Genomic DNA, 17,101 nt, shown 5'->3' with positions numbered 1-17,101 from the left:
GCAGGGTGTCTGATGCTTACAGAACTTACAAAGCTGGCATACATGACTCATGTCAGTGTTTCCCCTCAGACTTTTCTGAGCCTGATTATCCCTTCAAAAATGGGCCCATGATTTTTTGTGGCCCTTATCCTGCAGTGACACATTTATGTACTTAAACCATAACAGTGAGCTACCACTAGGGGAAACACTGTCCTTGCATGTTGAGAAACTTTTGCACAGTGGCCATGGTGACTCATCAATCCATCAGCTTGGCAAGAAAAGATGATGCCTTTTAACGAGACTGTCTTGTGTGTCTGTGTGACCCACTCCCTGTCTTTTCTACTCCCTGCTGTCAAGGATCAAATCAGTGTACTATGGGTGAGACTCCTTACCCTGATCTCGCCTTGCCTTTTTTGCTCAGGCTACAGCATCTCACCCCAGCTCTTTTTATAGATCACTTTGTAACCAGCGGCAAGCTTTTGTCATGTTTTAACCACTCCTTGTAGATATTTCACCAATGAGACCGTCATCAGTCACCGATGTTGATGGTAGAGGGAAAATGTAGTAGAATGGATGACTGGCTTGATTGTTGAATGTTGAATTTTGTTTTAAACTCTTTTTAATTTTTTTTTTTTAGTTCATTCTTTCTTTTGGTTATCCTGCATTATTAATATTTTTATTGTTGATAACAGGTACAAAGAGAATTCTAAGTAAATGTCTTCCAGTAACCAAAATTGGTGCCCAAACCTTCAGTTGATGTTCTTGTCTATAAGCTCTATGCATTCAATAAGTAGATGTCTAGAATGATCACTGGGTTTTCCTACTTTTATGTGGTGAAATGTCTATTTTCTAACAGGTATCTGTAAATTCACAATTTTCCTTTATATCTCTTTTCTCTTTCTGTTTGTGTTAACTCCATTGGTCATCACAAATAACAAAACGGTATTGGTGCCTATACCTTTTGCATAACACCTTATAAAACCTGGTGCCCACTGTCTGGAACATAGATACTAATTAAGGCAGCTGGTGATGGAACCTATTCAGTATAATTGGGAGTAAACAGGATAGGAAGTGAAAAAAAACAATCTTGCTGTTGAAGTCCTAAGATCCACGAAGACTTCCTTCTTGGTTGTAGACTTGGCTGCCACATGACTAGCGTGAATGACAACACGAAGCAGTCTGTCGCAGCCATTTCACAAGTGGAAGGGCAAGGACATTTTCTTTTGTTTTACCCTGCTTAATTTTCTTAATTCTCGATCTTACAACCGATTTGTGTAAAATCGTTTCTGATTTCTGTGATTTCGCTTTATTCAAATTAATATGAATAGCCTACTATTGACATGAAGCTATATTACATAATTGCAATTAATTCAATAGATGACAAATTACCCACAATCTGCACCCACAATAGCTGCACCAAATCTCCATAATTTTGTTAATTATGGTAAGAAAATCATAGATATAAAAACTATAAGTGCATGGCGGACTAACATGACTCCCTATAGGTCAAGAAGACATTCCAATAGGCACAGTGCTGTGCTGGTTATGTATTAAGTACAGTAGTAAGAGTGTACAGCCTGCAAGCCAAGGCAGTGTGCTTTTTAAACTTCAAGCAATAATGATACTCCAATGTTTATTGGAAGTACTGCAGTACCCTTGAACACCAAATCAGTAAATAAAATGCTCAAGCTCTATGTCATAGCCCATGATATACAGCACTTCATTTGCTTGCAGAGCATGAACCAGTGCTATATATGTCTTGAGCATTGCAACCAATTTGTGAAACCCACAGATATCTTGAATTTGGGACTTGTGGGTCTGCTTATTAAGTTTGCCGGCTTGTTGATGAGCAAGCTCCCTGGAGTTAGATAGACAGATGGATGAGGCAGCATTCTGACGTCTTGTGTCCGTGTTTTGATTCCAGGTGCCCAGTACCGGGGTGTGATGGCTCAGGACACGTCTCTGGGAAGTACGTCACACACAGGAGGTATGTACATTTGTAGGAGTGTCCTGAAGCTAACGTTTTCAACTTTGAATGTGTCAAAGGATATTAGTAATATGTATGTATGTTTCACATCAACAGACCTACAAAGGTCTTATGCTACATGCCTTATGCTCCATGGTATTATTAGTAACTATGCCTTTTAAGAGTTGCTTTCTTAAGGCTTGAAAGTCAGGTTTGGTAAGTTTGACTGTTACATTCCTTTAAGTACAACATGGTTTCTACCTCTGGAGTTCTTAATATTAACAAGTGAAGTAAAAATTAGCATTGTTGGAAATATGTAAAATTTTAACTTTGTTTGGTCATAATGTTAAGAAAAAACAAAAAAATATTTGAAATGTCTTAATATGATACATATTTGTTGGTAAAGTTCTGCAAGACCATGACTTACACTGTTTCTGCCTTTACCACAGTGCTTCTGGATGCCCTTTAGCAGCCAAGAAGGGCTTCAACCTCAGCATGTTCCGTGATGAAAATGGTGAGTGCAAGGATGTCCCCGGGTATTGGAGATCACCTGTCCAATCTTCCAGTAAGTGGACACGTTAGCGGACTGTTTGTCAGGCTTTGCTGTAAAATAGCTGCCCTTATCTGATAGGCATTCACATCCTTCTGCACAAAAGTATACTGAGATGCATTCAATGCTTGATTTTTGTATCTAGTGTCTTTGGTAACATATGACTGTTGCCTCTTAATTCTGGACTTAAGCACGGGAATGAAGTGCACATTTATCCATTTCAGGGCTTTTAAATGCTTAAGTAAAATGAATGTGTGACAGAGTTAGGGAAGTCATTGTTCTTGTCAGTTTGCTGACTTTCATGGCAACATTTATTTGACATTCTTGCAAATAGTACAATTTAGATGAAAATTCTTATTATTCAAAGTGAATTTTGTCTGATTTTTTATGTCCTTTGATTTGCTGACATGGTGACTGACTGACCGTCTGTGTTGCTCCTGATATTTGCAGGCTCCTACGACCTCCCTTTGTCCAGCCAGTGGACCAGGCCGAGAATGGACGGGCTGGTCTGCCCCACCCCTGGGTGTGATGGTTCGGGCCATGCCAACGGCAGCTTTCTCACACACAGAAGGTAGGCTTGTGTTCACATTGTCTGATAGTATAACAGCATAAAAATGCATATATGGCTAGGCCAAGCTATAATTGAATACACCGTACAGACTTAAGAGAACTACCAGCTCAAGATAGACATGGAAAACTTGTGTATAATGAATAAAACATTCATTTGTTGTGCAGTATTTGTCTTAGTGATGGTTATTGTGATGAAAAGTTACTTTGTTGACTCACAACTGTTAGAAGTGTATAAGTCTGGATCATCCACTGCACAAAAACCTATGATGTAATAGTATCCTCACTGTACAGTATTTTTCACTGGTATAACATCATTTCTCTAATGACATGTTCTGCTCCCTCCTAGTTTGTCAGGCTGTCCCCGTGCCACAGCTGCGATGAAGAAGGCACGTCTGACCTCCGAGGAGATGAACACCATCAAGTACAAGGCCAGCAACGGTGAGGAAGGTTCTTATTGTTTCATTCAAGGTATTTCTCAATGTGCAATAGCCAAGTGGGTAGAGCGCTCGCCTTGCATTCGGTAGGTCGTGAGTTCAGTCCCCGTCCGAGTCATACCAAAGACTTAAAAAATGGTACATATATATACTGCTTTCTCTGCTTAGCAGTCAGCATTTGGGAAAGAGTGTGGGAGTTAAACACACACCACTGCCAGTGGACTATCCCCCTGCTGTAGTGATTGCACACTGTGTGGCCCAAGGGCTACTGACCTGGAGATACAAGCGCCACTCTATGCACCACATGGTGTGGGAAGGACTTTTCTCTCATATTGTACAGTTGTGTACACAGGGTCTAAAAAGAAGTAGCTGTGTACAGTAATATTTCTCTTACCAAGTATTGACCATGAGTAAAAAAAAATATTACTGCATCCCTAATGGTCCATGAAGTCAGTATGCTGATTTAGAAATTTAACCTGGGTCTGCACCTTTGTCAGGTATAGAGAATGATGAGGACATCAAGAAGCTGGAGCAGGAAATCACAGAGCTGCAGTCCTCCAACTCACACATGGAGGCACAGATGATCAAGTTAAGAACACAGGTACACAACTCTCTTTATTTATTTCAGGCATCACTCGCCCATATAAAGAAAAAGATACAGATTAAAATACACATAATAACAATAGCTAAAAATATGTCTGAGTACAGATGGACCCAGATATTGCGGAAGAATCTGTTGCAAAATATTACATCGGAATTGAAAACAGATTGGATAATGTTATTTGTGGAGTTGTACAAATGGGATATGATATGTTTGCGCCATGTAGCGTCAAATGTGTCTGTCCTATTGTAAACAAACATTCACTGGCATTGCAAACTGGTCTCCGGTCCTTACTTGTATATCACTTTTCGTTACTTTCATGGTTGCCAGGATTACACATTTGTTCAATTGATTGCATATTCCCACACACCTCTGTCAAAGACTTGGACATGCAAAACTTTCATTGCAGTGCAGCTTGTAATTCTGCTAGTTTTGTCTCAAAGACAAGATTGTCCTTGTGTGATGAGTGAATCACAAAATTGACAAAAAAATTGACTGATTTTTTATTTTGCAACAATTTTTTTGGGGTCTTCTATCTTTCTTGGCTTTGTCTAACATGTCTAACTCATTTGTGAATGCTTCAGTTATCTCAGAGTTTCGTGTGGTGTTTTGTTGTCTTATCTTGAGTCCAATGACTGTATATATCTATTATGAACGTCAATAATTTTCCCAACAACAGATAACATCAATGGAGAACAAGGTACAGCAGGGGGAGAAGGAGAACAAGGCGATAGAGGACAAAAACATCAGCCTGAAGGAACATCTGGAGTTTCTACGGTCCAACCTCATCCAACACTTACAGGAGATCAAGCTGCCTGGGACCAACGAGGGCCCAACTGAGGAGAACTTTGACTCTTACATCTCATCCCTACGGAACCTCTGCCTGGAGAACTACACTTCTGAAAACAAGGCACTCTTCCAGGCGGTTAAGGCTGCGTTAGAGGACTTTGATGTAAAGGTTTGATCAATGATGATACGACATTCTCCCCATGGCGGCAACACAAGTAGCATTTTAGATACAAGGCTCTGATTGGATGTATAATGTTATCAGTTGGGCCAGTGGGCTAGTCATGTGTTGTCAATAGGGAAGGCTGACCTGATTTCTTATGATGATCTAGTTATGATGACCATAGCATTTCAAATCCTAGGTTGTGACTGGACAATGATGGAATCAAATTGGTTTATGATCATGAGTGCAGATTTGGGCATGTTTTCAGCATAGAAAGAACCGTTTTAATGCAGAAGACTTTTAATATAATGTTACAATCCTTTTAGAAATCTCTTCAAAGACATTTAATAGGAAAATACAACATCAAACAGAAACAGAGTTATGTAAGAGGAGATGAAATTTGTTCCAAACAGATAATGTGTTATGCATCACTTCACCATTCACATGCTATTTCCAACATTGTAAATATAAGACATTAGCACAAAAGTGGTATTGTGATGTTACAGTAGTAGACTTTTATGATACAATGTGACATATCCAGTGTGCACTTGGATTATGTGGTATAAAGAAGGGAAAGCTATTTATTATAATATGAAGATTTAATTAATAAATGTTTTAATGCTTCTGGGGGCATACTTTATGTGACAATGACTTTGAACAGTTGAATGATAGCACACAACACAATTGCGGTACAGTACACAAAGTGACGAACTTGCAATCATTGCTTTGCCAAACAGAAAAGAAATATATGGGTGCCAGGTATAGCTTCATGGCTTGGTAGCAGTGTAATATAAACATGCTAGACTTTTCTTGACTCAACTGTTGGTAAGATGAAGTTGTGGAATAGTACATGTATCTGTACACATAGACGTCACCACACCTGTACATGGTTGCCTCCTGATTGAGCTGTAATTTGTGACCCCCTACCCTAAGTCTGCTGCAGTTCATTTAAAAACTCTGCATTCCTAAATAGAAGGACAAATATCACTGAAGGGGTGTTTATAAAGTTTTGTACACGAGTCTATGACAACATACTAAGTTTTGGCTGAGTCCTGAACAAACAACTTTCACAATTATGATTTATTGTTGTTGAAATCTGTTATCCCCAAAGGTCCCATCCATTGCCCGGGTCAGAAAACATGACTGGTACATCTCCAAACTAGAGGTGACCATATTAGCATGTGTGATACTGATATTTCTGATACATTACATTCTGTACAGACTAGAACAGTATTGAAACAGTCTACCAATCAGTTGTATAGATATTCCTACTTGTCAGTGATGATGTGGGTAGTGCAATGAAGGAAGGGAGCTTGTGACCCAGCAGAAAACCCCATCTGTTTACTCTCATACATTCCAAACTATACTCACTGTAGATAACACAATCACATACTAGGTGCAATCACATGATATATCTCATTTTGTAATGTGGAAGCTGAAGTAGGTCCAAAGATGGGAGTCAAGGGTAGAGCAGACATCACATTCTTGACTGTTTTTGAGGTACTGGTATATATGGGAAGAGTTAAGAGAGTTGATGATGAAAGGAAGAGTTTTTCCAACACATCCCACAGTAAGCATCAGTATGTGGCTCATCATGTTACCTGATAAAAGAATTTTTCTCTGAGCTAAAAGGAAGCTGTGCTAGGACATTTACTAGGTATAAAACTGTGTGTTGTTCGAGCAACCTCGATTTTTATGTAAACAGTAAAAAGGACTGCAGTTGAGGACTTCCCTAGTTGTGTCCTGGGAGGGATTTTTACTCACTACGTAAGTCATGTAATGAAATTTAGGTACAAGTAATTGGTATGGTTTTAGCTACTGATGTATAAACCGAGAGTGAGAACTAATTAGGTAGTATGAACAGCAGACTGTACATGTAGCTCACTCTTTCTGGCCAAATGGGCATTCTTCAAGACATTTAAATGTTTTCTAAACTCGGTTGAGCAACTTGAGATCAGCCACTGTAGGTAAGTTTTGGTAATGCAGAGAGCAGCTTCTGACTGGTGGCAATCTAAAGTAAGCATCACATTGTGCAGTTGATAAATTTTTGTGGACATTTTGCATGGTGGCAAGCTTAGCACTAGCTTTGAGTGTTAGTGGAAGTAGTAGTTGGTGTCTCAGGCAAGCCATATTTTAAATGCTGAGGTGTGCAAAGACACTTGCTAAACTTCAGTGATGTCAACCCTGGAGAGGGCAGAGAAATGAAGGATTCAAAGTGAATATTTCTGTGGATATATTATTCAAAACACTTGTCTATTCCTCTGATATTCCTAACATTTAAGAAGTACAATACTTTTGACCAGAGGAAAGTATATAATTTATTGAAGTGTTCAGGGGGTCTTTATTTTTGTGCTATTTATTCTGCTGCATATGAAAGCAGACTCCTCTAGAATGAACTCATGGATTTAATTACACATTCTTAAGAATGTTATGAAAATTGAAAGAATCATTTCACATGCAATTGACCATTCTATTGAGTAGTATATTTGTAAGTATAGAATGTTGAATGTAGTATATTTTGGAAGTTATGTGATGTAGACTTTATGATGCTATTAACATTTTGTCACTATATTTATATTATTTATTGTCGTTTTTCAATGGAGGTTTTCAGTTGTATTTGTATCTCTCTTAATATTTTGTATGACACGAGCTGACAAAACCAGAGCTTAGAGCATAGCGGTAGAAGATAGTCAATGTAATGCTAAAAGTGATGACAGTCACTTTGTGAAATATTTAAGATTTTTATTGCAATGATCAGTGCATATTTGTGCTTGTCCTTGTGCATGTGCAACTTCAACTGTTTTGTATCCCAGGGCATTGAAGGATTGTCCTGCCATTTGCATGTGTTGTACTTGTGACTTAGCCAAAGAAATTTGGGCCATTTTAAGTGAAAGAATTAAATGTCTGATACACAAAAGGTGAAATGGTTTTGTACTCATTTTTTTCCACCAAGGATCTGGAGTGGGTAATGTAATGGGTCATTGTACGTTTAATTAGTTTATCCAGCCACTTCTACATCTGGGGCATCACAGGTGATTGTATCAGTTGAAATATAAGGAGGATGCACACATGCAGTCTGAACACATGCAGTCTGTGACAAGGAAACCAGACATAGCTGGGCAGAGTATACCTGTGCTAACTAGCATGTCTGCAGAACCTACTGTGCCTGCGCGAAACCCTACCTTTTCCTGGTTTTCGTTGGATGTATGGTCGATGTTGCATCAGAATTTTGTCATTGCAGACGATATCTTTTCCGACATAACTTTTGGAAACTACAGAATGGATACGTGCAAACACGACCTAATATGATACGTTCTGCCAAAGTGCTATGCACAATACATTGCAGGATTCGCGCAGGTGCAGTACACATGTACGTTCTGCCGACTCGCTGTGCTAACTGATCAATGAGTCTACACTTGAACCTTGTGCAGTCCATCCTCAAGACTTCTGTGGATAAACCAGATGAGCTAAAAAGATGTTGGTGGTTGAAGGTGGAGATAAGAACTTTCTGACCACCGAGCTTCTCTGAGATCAGCTAGAGATGAATTTCATCTTGACTGCGGACAATAATGATCAGACCAGAAGTTTACAACAATCTTGGTTTATATTTTGCTCTACTACTTGCTTTGTTTGCAAAGTTTTACAGGTACAGAACTGCTATAAATACATGCTGCAAACAATGACCAGCATTCTTACAATATATGTTTGGCTATGTACATATACAGCAATCTTTCTTTCGTATATCTAGGACTTCTCTGAATTACCATAAACATTGGAAGTACACCTTCATAGTTCCATGTTTCTGTCATGCGTTGATCTTGATCACGACATTTCTACAGCTATTTGGACTTAACTTACAAAGTCTTACAATCTCTCCATTGGATAAAAATTCCTTGTTGTTTACACATCGCAATAAACATCTACAGCGATATATTTCCTGTAGATTTCTCCCCAACATTTGGCATATATCTAGACAACTAAATGCAACAGTTCAGACTCCATTAGTACATGCACATACTGTGCCATTGTGCACTGGGATAGACCCATTCAGGCAGAGACAACTTCTCAATCAATTCAGGTTGTTAATGTACAATCAAGCTTCAACATCATCATTATAGTCAAAGTTTAAGCCTCTGAATGTTGCTCTCACGTGAAGCCTTACACATGAAGCCATATACAAGTTACACAAACTCATGACATTCTTCCATCTAAAACAAACTTTGCACTTTCTCCACAAAACCACCATTTAAGCTGAATCTTGATGACATGTACAGATGATGATATTACCATGTGCATGGGCCAACCCCAAACAGAAGGGGTGGTGGTACAGCCATTATGGGTGACATGCTGGAAACACCATAGATCCATACCAGTGGTGATTCTCTGATGAGGGATTCGATGATTTTATGACTTGACAAAGTAAGCAAGTAGCTAGACAATAAATGTTATAATGTTAATCTAAAACCAACCCAAAACATGTCATTTTAGAAAACAAATAAACAAAACAATAAGTAACAGTACCTACTGTTGTTGCAGATATGTCTATCAATAGTGAAATGTGTACTTTGCAACCTGTCACTCTTTTAAGCTAAAAAAAACTTAAACATAAGTTTCAAATAAATGAGAACACAGAAACATCACTGCAGCAATTCCATATCAAACATACAATCATTCATCCGGGCTTAACACTAGGATAGGTATTGCATCATCAAACAAGTGCAGGAATAGTGTGGAATGTAAACAGCCTTGGAAAGCTCTATATGTGGAGACATCAGTACACAGCATTAGCTAGCAGCAGGCATGATTGTGACCTTCTTGATGACAGATTTAAAGAGATACAGTGATTTGGCAAATGCACAAGTTGCTAAAATTACTAGCAGTAATAAGTGTCCAGTGTTACTCATCTTGTCTGGTCATTGACAGTGTATACACCACCGACAATGTTTTCTCTTGAATAATAATGAACTACATTTTTGTGCATAATTATATATGTACATCGCAGCAGTGTGGAATAGCATTAACCTCTGCCCTTGACAGGAACCTGTAGTGTTCATGCTGCAAATCATACCTTGCATGTAGCTGTGATCTACATGTAGTCTGTGTTAAGGCACCTCTCAGGATCGGAGATACAACAAAGAAATGAGAACATCATTCCAGTAATGGTGCACAATTGTACAACCTACAAGCCTCACCAAATACCACCTGGACTGGTTAGCAATTCAAACTGGTGAATCCTACAGTTGTAAGTGGGAATTTAAATGTGGATATCTGTGACGTTGTAGGAGCTTTTTGGAGTATGACTGTTCACTCACAGCCTTAACTGATGATATACAGTCACGTACATGGACAAGTAATTTATAGTCACGGATTATATGTGTTTTGTGTCCTTCTGATATCACCTGTTTGCTGCTATTTTCCACCCCTGAGGTTTCTAGTTGTGTTTTTTTACCATACAAGATACATGTACCTATTTTTAACCCTTTCATGATGTGATGCTTTCAGCCCCAAACTTTTGAAGCTTTAAAAGCATGCTCTTTTCTACATACAATCTGACAAACAGTAACTGCTTCAAGGTACACTACTCTTAACATTATGCAACTTACCAGAAGCTAAGCTTTAGTATTTACAGCTAACATGACCTTAAAAAATACAACAGAGCAGCTTAACAAAATACTTGGCTTGGTGATGATCCCGTATGGCTAATTTCTGTAAAAATCCAGTCTACTGAGTGGATATAAGTATGAAAGTTAAAAGTTGTTTGGCAGAGAATAGAATGTAGTGATAACATTTTACCCCAGATCTACTTGATAGTTTGTTACTCAGAGAAGTAATGAAACAAAGTCAAGATGCGTGAATACTAGTACACAATACTAGGCGTTCCTTGCCTAACATCAGTATATAACTATACTTACGCCTAAGTTGAGTGCTTACGTTTACTTGGTTCTATAGTACATCAGGTACTGTTTTAGTGCAGGAGGAAGGGGTAACTGTTCGATCTTCTCCCGGAGTGGATTCCTCCTGGGCTTCTCCATCTCCTCCTCCATCTCCTTCTCGCTCTCCTCGCTGTCCTCCTTCCTGACGTGGTTGGGAGGACCGTCCGCCTCGTGCCGCGAGTCGTGGTCCCTCACGTGGTTGCGCCGGTGGTACCTGTTCCGGCGCTTGCGTTTCCGCTTGGGGCGGCTCGAGGAGGACACGCCCTCCTTCAGCTTCTCGGCCTTGACGTTCGCGCGGAGGATCCGGCGGATGGAGATGCGACAGAGGTCTTGGAGTGTGCGACAGGAGCAGTCAGCTGTGGAACAAGAGTTATCTGTTGAGGTCTGGACAACAATGTGAATTAACAGCTGATTTGATTGATCTGATTTATTGAAATTGTAACAATAGAATACAAGTGGACACAGTCAGCCGTTGCTAGTGTTGTGTCCCACACATAGAAACAAATATACATGTAGGACAGGACAATACTCATTTTCACTTGAGTTAAGTGAGGAAAGTCATGTAAAGTGCCTTTCCAAAGGGCAAAGATCGGTGGCAGGTCAGGACTTGAACCCAGGACCTCTTGGTTCCAAGTCGAGCACTACTGTTACGCCACACGACCCCACCAGACTGACTTGTTCCAACCTGAACAACGGGTGAGTATTGATGACTGTAGATTTTCACATCAGGTCCTATAACACAATGACTTGGAGACTGTAATCCACAGGCAACTCATGTCGCCTCAAAAAGAAGGACTAACTTACGTAACTCCACTTGGGGTGCGTCTGACTTCTGTGGCAGAACCAGTGGTGCAAAGGATACTGGGAGAATGTTCTTGGTCTCCCAGCTGTTCTGTCCTGTGCGTGTGATTTGCTGTAACTGCAGGTCAAAGATAATCATTAGCCTTAAAGTTTTTTTTCCTGGATAGCCTGAAGATACTGGTCATACTGTCTACCATGTTTGGAGTAGAGAAAGGTGTTTTTTCCTATAAATTTACTGCTGTGCTATAGCTGACGAGAAGCATACATCACACTTTTAGTGAATACACTCAACATATAGTGTGTTCAACATACTATTAAGTGAAACTTACTTGGTCCTCAAAAGGCATGACGAGGATTCCCCCTATCTTCAGCAGGTTCTTCATGTAGTTCTCATGTTCTGGTGGACAGGCAGCTCCACAGTACACACGGTCATATGTTTTACACCCTGTAACAACATGACAGCAGCATGCAGTCAATCACGTGGACTTGAACCATGCTAGCTAGTTTCAGACTTTAAATTGAAAGTCAGGGCCGAATTAAAGCACAGGAAGCAGAATTTCAAACATACAAAACATTTCAAGTTCAGAGTGTTGTGTATTCTGCCAAACTCAGCCCAACACAACTCTGATGAAACCTTTCAACTTATCTCTACTTCAATTGAAATTCATATTCTCATCTAAAAACATGTCTGCATTTGCTATATCCATATATTATGTATGGACATAACAAAGGACAATATTCTAACCTGAAAAATGTACTTGCAGTATGCAGTATGAAAAGCACTGTCACCTGACATTTGCTCACCACATAGACTGTCTACTTCTAAAAAGAAGCCATCTGTTCTTAACTCCAGCCTCTAGTCCATAAGCTTGTAAATATATAGTTGATGACTATGTTTTTGTGATGTATAATATCTTAGTTCATTGAATGTCTGAACCCTGGAAGACTTTGCATTTTAGGCTAAAGGGTCTCAAAAAAGGGAAAACAGTAATCATCAACAGTTAGTAGAATATTCACCTAGTCTATTCTCGCAAGATTAGGCCACTCCGTGATCAAGACGTACAGTGGTACGTGATTGCTACCTTTAAAAAGTCAGATTGATGAATATTCTACTAACTGTCAATCTTACGACAAACCTTTTCAACGAATTATCATCAACTACTAGTACTTACCAGAGGGAAGTAGAAGGCAGTTGCCAATTACAAATCTGGGCTCACAGAACTCGTAGTCATCGAACACCTCAGCGTTCTTCATGAACCAGGACAGCTTCTGCTTGGCATACTCCACCACATCCTGGTGGATCTCAATCCCGTGGTTAATACCAAATGGACCTGAGGGGGACGAATGCTTTTCTTACTTGAATGATGACCTTTAGTGCACATCATTAGATAAATTCAACTTCTCCTCGCTTTCGGTTATAGTAGAGATAAAGGAACAGAATATGTTTTTCGATGGTTTGTCTAGTTGCTTTAGGTTTTTGTACAAATGAAAGTGACTAGCTATTTGCCACAAACAGCATTTCGTTAAAAAATTCGTTTACACAATTGAAGTTATTTTGCTCAGACATCATAAGATTGCTTTTTCAAAAAATAATCTTATTTCTTCAAAAAGCCTGATGATCTCTCTAGAACCTGGCTATGCAACTGTAATGTTTTTCATAACTTTAATCCATATGCACTTGAAACTTTGGAAGCATTGACAACACCTGTTATTGTGGTCACAAGACTCCAGTAAGTGTATAGTAATCATGCAAATTGACCCATCATGTCCATGCTGTTACATGTCAATCATTCTCAAAAAGGCACAGGGTCATCTTAACTTCAAGTTACTAATCCAACAATAGAAATGAGCTTCTATGTTTCTGAGTTATTTCTTATTCATTTCAATCTGGTTCTGGTTGAATCAGCACAGCACTAAGCCAACACCAGTTTGGCTCTTGTCCAAGATTCTCATGTCAATTCTTTTTCACCTTTGCCATTGTCTGACTAACTAATGTACAACACAATGCTCTACTTCTATCCTAAGCCAGCAAGTTACATGTATACAGTATGACTACTCAAAATGAATTGCAACACGATGCATATTTGTACACCCTGGTCATTAGACATATGAAACTCATAGATGGTGTTCTTATCATTTGCAAATATTAATTGTCTTTAATTTTCTGTTATCAGATATTTCATGTATGAAAATGTCAATAATAGTACAGTCACATATTTTGAGAACTCAGTTATGAAAATGACATTAATTATCTCCCTGCTGACTTCTATTCCTAACAAATTTTATCAACTTTTTGCATATCAGATGAGCTGAATTCAGAAACTGTTGACATGAAAATTGAGGGCAGTTATATTTTCAATCAATATTTAGTTTAAGAATATTGCAACATTGATAAAATCTCTCTGGCTCAAATTTTTTCCTGCTGTTCTCAGTTGGACCTAACAATTCTACTCTCCCATCTGATGAAAAATCATGTACCATATTGCGCATCACAAAAATCGTATTGTGCTCTAAAATTGTTATCGCACGCAGAAAATGTTCCTTGTCACCTACACATGTACATCCATGTGCCAGTGTGACACATGACGTACACACTGTCCCATGACAACACTGAGTGGTGGTAACAGATCAGCTGTCCCACTGGCAATGTGTTCAGCACATCTGTAAACGGCTTCTCATTGTCAGTGGGAGTATAGTGAAGGTCACCACTGTCCCAGCGCAATTTGGTCCTGCCGTCACAATCCATACAGAAACAGATGTTGCATTAGTCTGTGCTTTGGCACAATCACTTCCCGAGCACTCGAGTGGTCTGAATGAATCACTGTGCTAATAAAATGTGAATGTTGACGTCAGTGGCGGGATTCCTGATGGGAATGTACGCGGGGCACGTCTACACATTTGAAGTACCAAGGGAAAACTTGTACGCAGGGTGATTTATACATGTACGTAAAAACAGAGACCTGCCAAAATCACTTACTCTGATGACTTGCTATTGACACCTCAGGGCTTTAAGACTTTATAATTAGCAAATTTTTTCATATACTTCTATTTTTGCGTTTCATATTTTCCTGACATCTTCCTGTAAACTTCTGGTACAGGGTACTTACCCAGTATCAAGCCCACCATGGTACTGAGGTAGCCAGTTCCACACCCCAGGTTCAGAAAAGAGAGGTTGGGCTTTAACTTCAGTGACTCCATCACCTCTGAGTATATACATGGTGCGGACAAGTGTATGTTCCCATGTTTCCACGCTAAGTCCTTGTACGCATTATCTCTGTGTTCTTCTAAGTAGTAGTCCCCGCGGTCGATTGCCCGAAAGACCTCTTCAACCTTCTTGGTTTTTATGTAGTCTGCCTCCTTCAGGTTATCCACCAGCTCCTCATTGTCCTCTCCTGCGCTCACTGCCCCTCCCATTCTGGCCTCTGATTGGTTGGGGGATGTGCAGGATAGAAGATGTTGTCAAGGTTTGCCTGTTCCTGATTGGCTAAAACGTCAACCAATCAGTAGTCAGCAGGATATAGGAGCTCTAGAATATGAGAGCATCAATTCACAAGTCACTCTGAACCTCAAGATCAGCAGTGACTACTGAAGATTTTGATTGGTAACAATCTACCAATAGCTAATGATACTGGTTGGCTAAAGCCAATCAGGACACAGGTTGTAAATGGTGCTGGCAGCAACGAGCCCCTACTGTCCGGGTATGGTAAAGACACCCATGTCAGCTGACGGATGTACAGTCACGTAGCATCCAGAACTCCCTGGAAGAGAAAAAAACACAAAAGTCTTAGGTAGAAAAAAAAACATGCCTATGGTAAAGACTAATGTAGATTTCCTGTAACAACAGGGACAAGCACTGAGTCGTGATGAAAACATACCTGACCCAAATAAGGTGTTGTAAAATTCAATATGCACAGAATTTACGATGTTGAACATATTTGCTCAATCTCCCATACGTTGCAACAGAATAAACACTAGCAGGTTAAACTTAGTACATGTAGTAGTAATAGACTGCTTTATCAATAGAATCACTTTTGAGTTTTTGCACCGTAGTTCCTTTCAATTTACTTGTATTGTAACAAAAATATCGACCTCAGGTTCCTGGGTGCCTTTGGACAACAAAGGTGTGTTTTGATTTCCTTTTTACGACAAGCTGTCTATAATTCCTGCTTGGTTGTGTTCTGTTGACAGTTTGCTAATCCTACAAAATGTTTTGAAAAGTTCATGAAGGTACTAGCAAGGACATTATACACAGATTTATCTTGTATAATGTCTCTGGTACTAGTAATAGGCTAGCAAATGCCTTCTCTAATAATTCTGATAAACATTATTGCAAGTACAACTGTTCTGTAAACATGCAAATGCAGCGATTCTAAGTGCCAAGAGCTCTGTACAAAACTTGTATTTGTCACTGAAAAAATGAATGCCCACATTTTCTCAGTTTTCATTGTGAAAACCCAAGGTGACCTGCAGGATCTTAATTACCCCCATCTAACCTTTGTCAATTTATCACTGTACTGAAGTGATAAATGCATAGTGTTGGAGTGAAAACCATTGAGCCAATCAGACTCTCAAACTGCAATAAAAAAAATCTATATTGCAGAAGGGCTGTCAACAACTTTTTGTAGGCTTAAGCAGCAATATGACATTGAATTATATATTGCAGGAAACAGAAAAAGGGATTTTAAACCTGATAATTCTTCTTCTCTAAGACACTAGCATGGATCAACAATGAACCAAGCAGTCAAAGTCCTATTTGACCCTAATTAACCCTTTCAAAACACACAGACCATGACATCAAAACAGGGACCAACAAAAAAAATCAATATATTACCTACAAGTTGGACATAACGTATACTTTATGTACCTGGTAGGAGATTAATAACATCCTGAAAATCATCCCCCTTTTTTAAACTTGGACTTTTACTTTGAATCCATGTAACTTTTATACACAAAGAATGTGTTACCCAACACTGCATATTGGTGTCAATTGGATTCAATTGAGTCTTTTGACACCTTTGACCTTCAACTGTCAAAATCTTCACAAGTCAACACCTTGTTGTGATTGTCAATTCACAGCTGATTCAGTCTAAATTAGTAATGGATTGGTAAATAGTTGACAACATAGTTATGTGAAATGCAGGTAATTGTTTGATTTTACTAAATTAAAATAGCATTTAACTTGAATGTTGTTTGATTGTCAATAAGGCATTGTCGCATTGAGCAATTGAACACTGTAATTTGCTGAAGACTGATTTTACGTAACACTTAATGACAACTTTTGATATTATAGTAATCTATACATTATGCAATGTACCAAC

At 39.1% G+C, this 17,101-nt stretch overlaps 2 protein-coding genes across 13 annotated transcripts in view; one reads left to right on the top strand and one right to left on the bottom strand.

The window, feature by feature from the left end:
• The window catches only part of LOC109480935 (myelin transcription factor 1-like), a 38,258-nt gene extending 30,292 nt beyond the window's left edge, over nucleotides 1–7,966 (top strand). For 10 of the 12 annotated variants that reach the window (XM_019783337.1, XM_019783334.1, XM_019783340.1 and 7 more), the window contains 7 exons: nucleotides 1,115–1,186; nucleotides 1,904–1,966; nucleotides 2,395–2,510; nucleotides 2,946–3,066; nucleotides 3,412–3,503; nucleotides 3,997–4,100; nucleotides 4,780–7,966. In XM_019783337.1, the coding sequence (XP_019638896.1) occupies nucleotides 1,115–1,186; nucleotides 1,904–1,966; nucleotides 2,395–2,510; nucleotides 2,946–3,066; nucleotides 3,412–3,503; nucleotides 3,997–4,100; nucleotides 4,780–5,064 (853 nt within the window). In that variant the 3' untranslated portion in view covers nucleotides 5,065–7,966. The remainder of the gene's footprint in view (nucleotides 1–1,114; nucleotides 1,187–1,903; nucleotides 1,967–2,394; nucleotides 2,511–2,945; nucleotides 3,067–3,411; nucleotides 3,504–3,996; nucleotides 4,101–4,779) is intronic. The other 2 variants (XM_019783335.1, XM_019783338.1) reach the window with 2 other exon arrangements.
• A 668-nt stretch (nucleotides 7,967–8,634) lies between these two features.
• LOC109480975 (protein-L-isoaspartate O-methyltransferase domain-containing protein 1-like) lies at nucleotides 8,635–15,446 on the bottom strand. Its single transcript, XM_019783440.1, has 5 exons — nucleotides 14,891–15,446; nucleotides 12,956–13,114; nucleotides 12,113–12,228; nucleotides 11,787–11,901; nucleotides 8,635–11,338 (listed from the first exon to the last, which is right to left on the bottom strand). Exons 1-5 carry the CDS (start codon nucleotides 15,195–15,197, stop codon nucleotides 10,983–10,985), a joined length of 1,053 nt encoding a protein of 350 aa, XP_019638999.1. The 5' UTR covers nucleotides 15,198–15,446; the 3' UTR covers nucleotides 8,635–10,982.
• Nucleotides 15,447–17,101: the final 1,655 nt, after the last annotated feature.

This window comes from Branchiostoma belcheri, unplaced genomic scaffold (genome assembly GCF_001625305.1).
Source record: "Branchiostoma belcheri isolate BF01 breed outbred unplaced genomic scaffold, Haploidv18h27 scaffold53, whole genome shotgun sequence".
Lineage (NCBI taxonomy): Eukaryota > Metazoa > Chordata > Leptocardii > Amphioxiformes > Branchiostomatidae > Branchiostoma > Branchiostoma belcheri.
This window is presented reverse-complemented; position numbering and strand designations above follow the sequence as displayed.

Coding starts and splice junctions, on each gene's coding strand:
- LOC109480975 (XM_019783440.1), bottom strand. CDS start 15,197: ATGGGAGGGGCAGTGAGCGCAGGAGAGGACAATGAGGAGCTGGTGGAT. Junction 13,115..14,890: donor CATGGTGGGCTTGATACTGG/GTAAGTACCCTG, acceptor CGTCCCCCTCAG/GTCCATTTGGTATTAACCAC. Junction 11,902..12,112: donor TCATGCCTTTTGAGGACCAA/GTAAGTTTCACT, acceptor TTTGACCTGCAG/TTACAGCAAATCACACGCAC.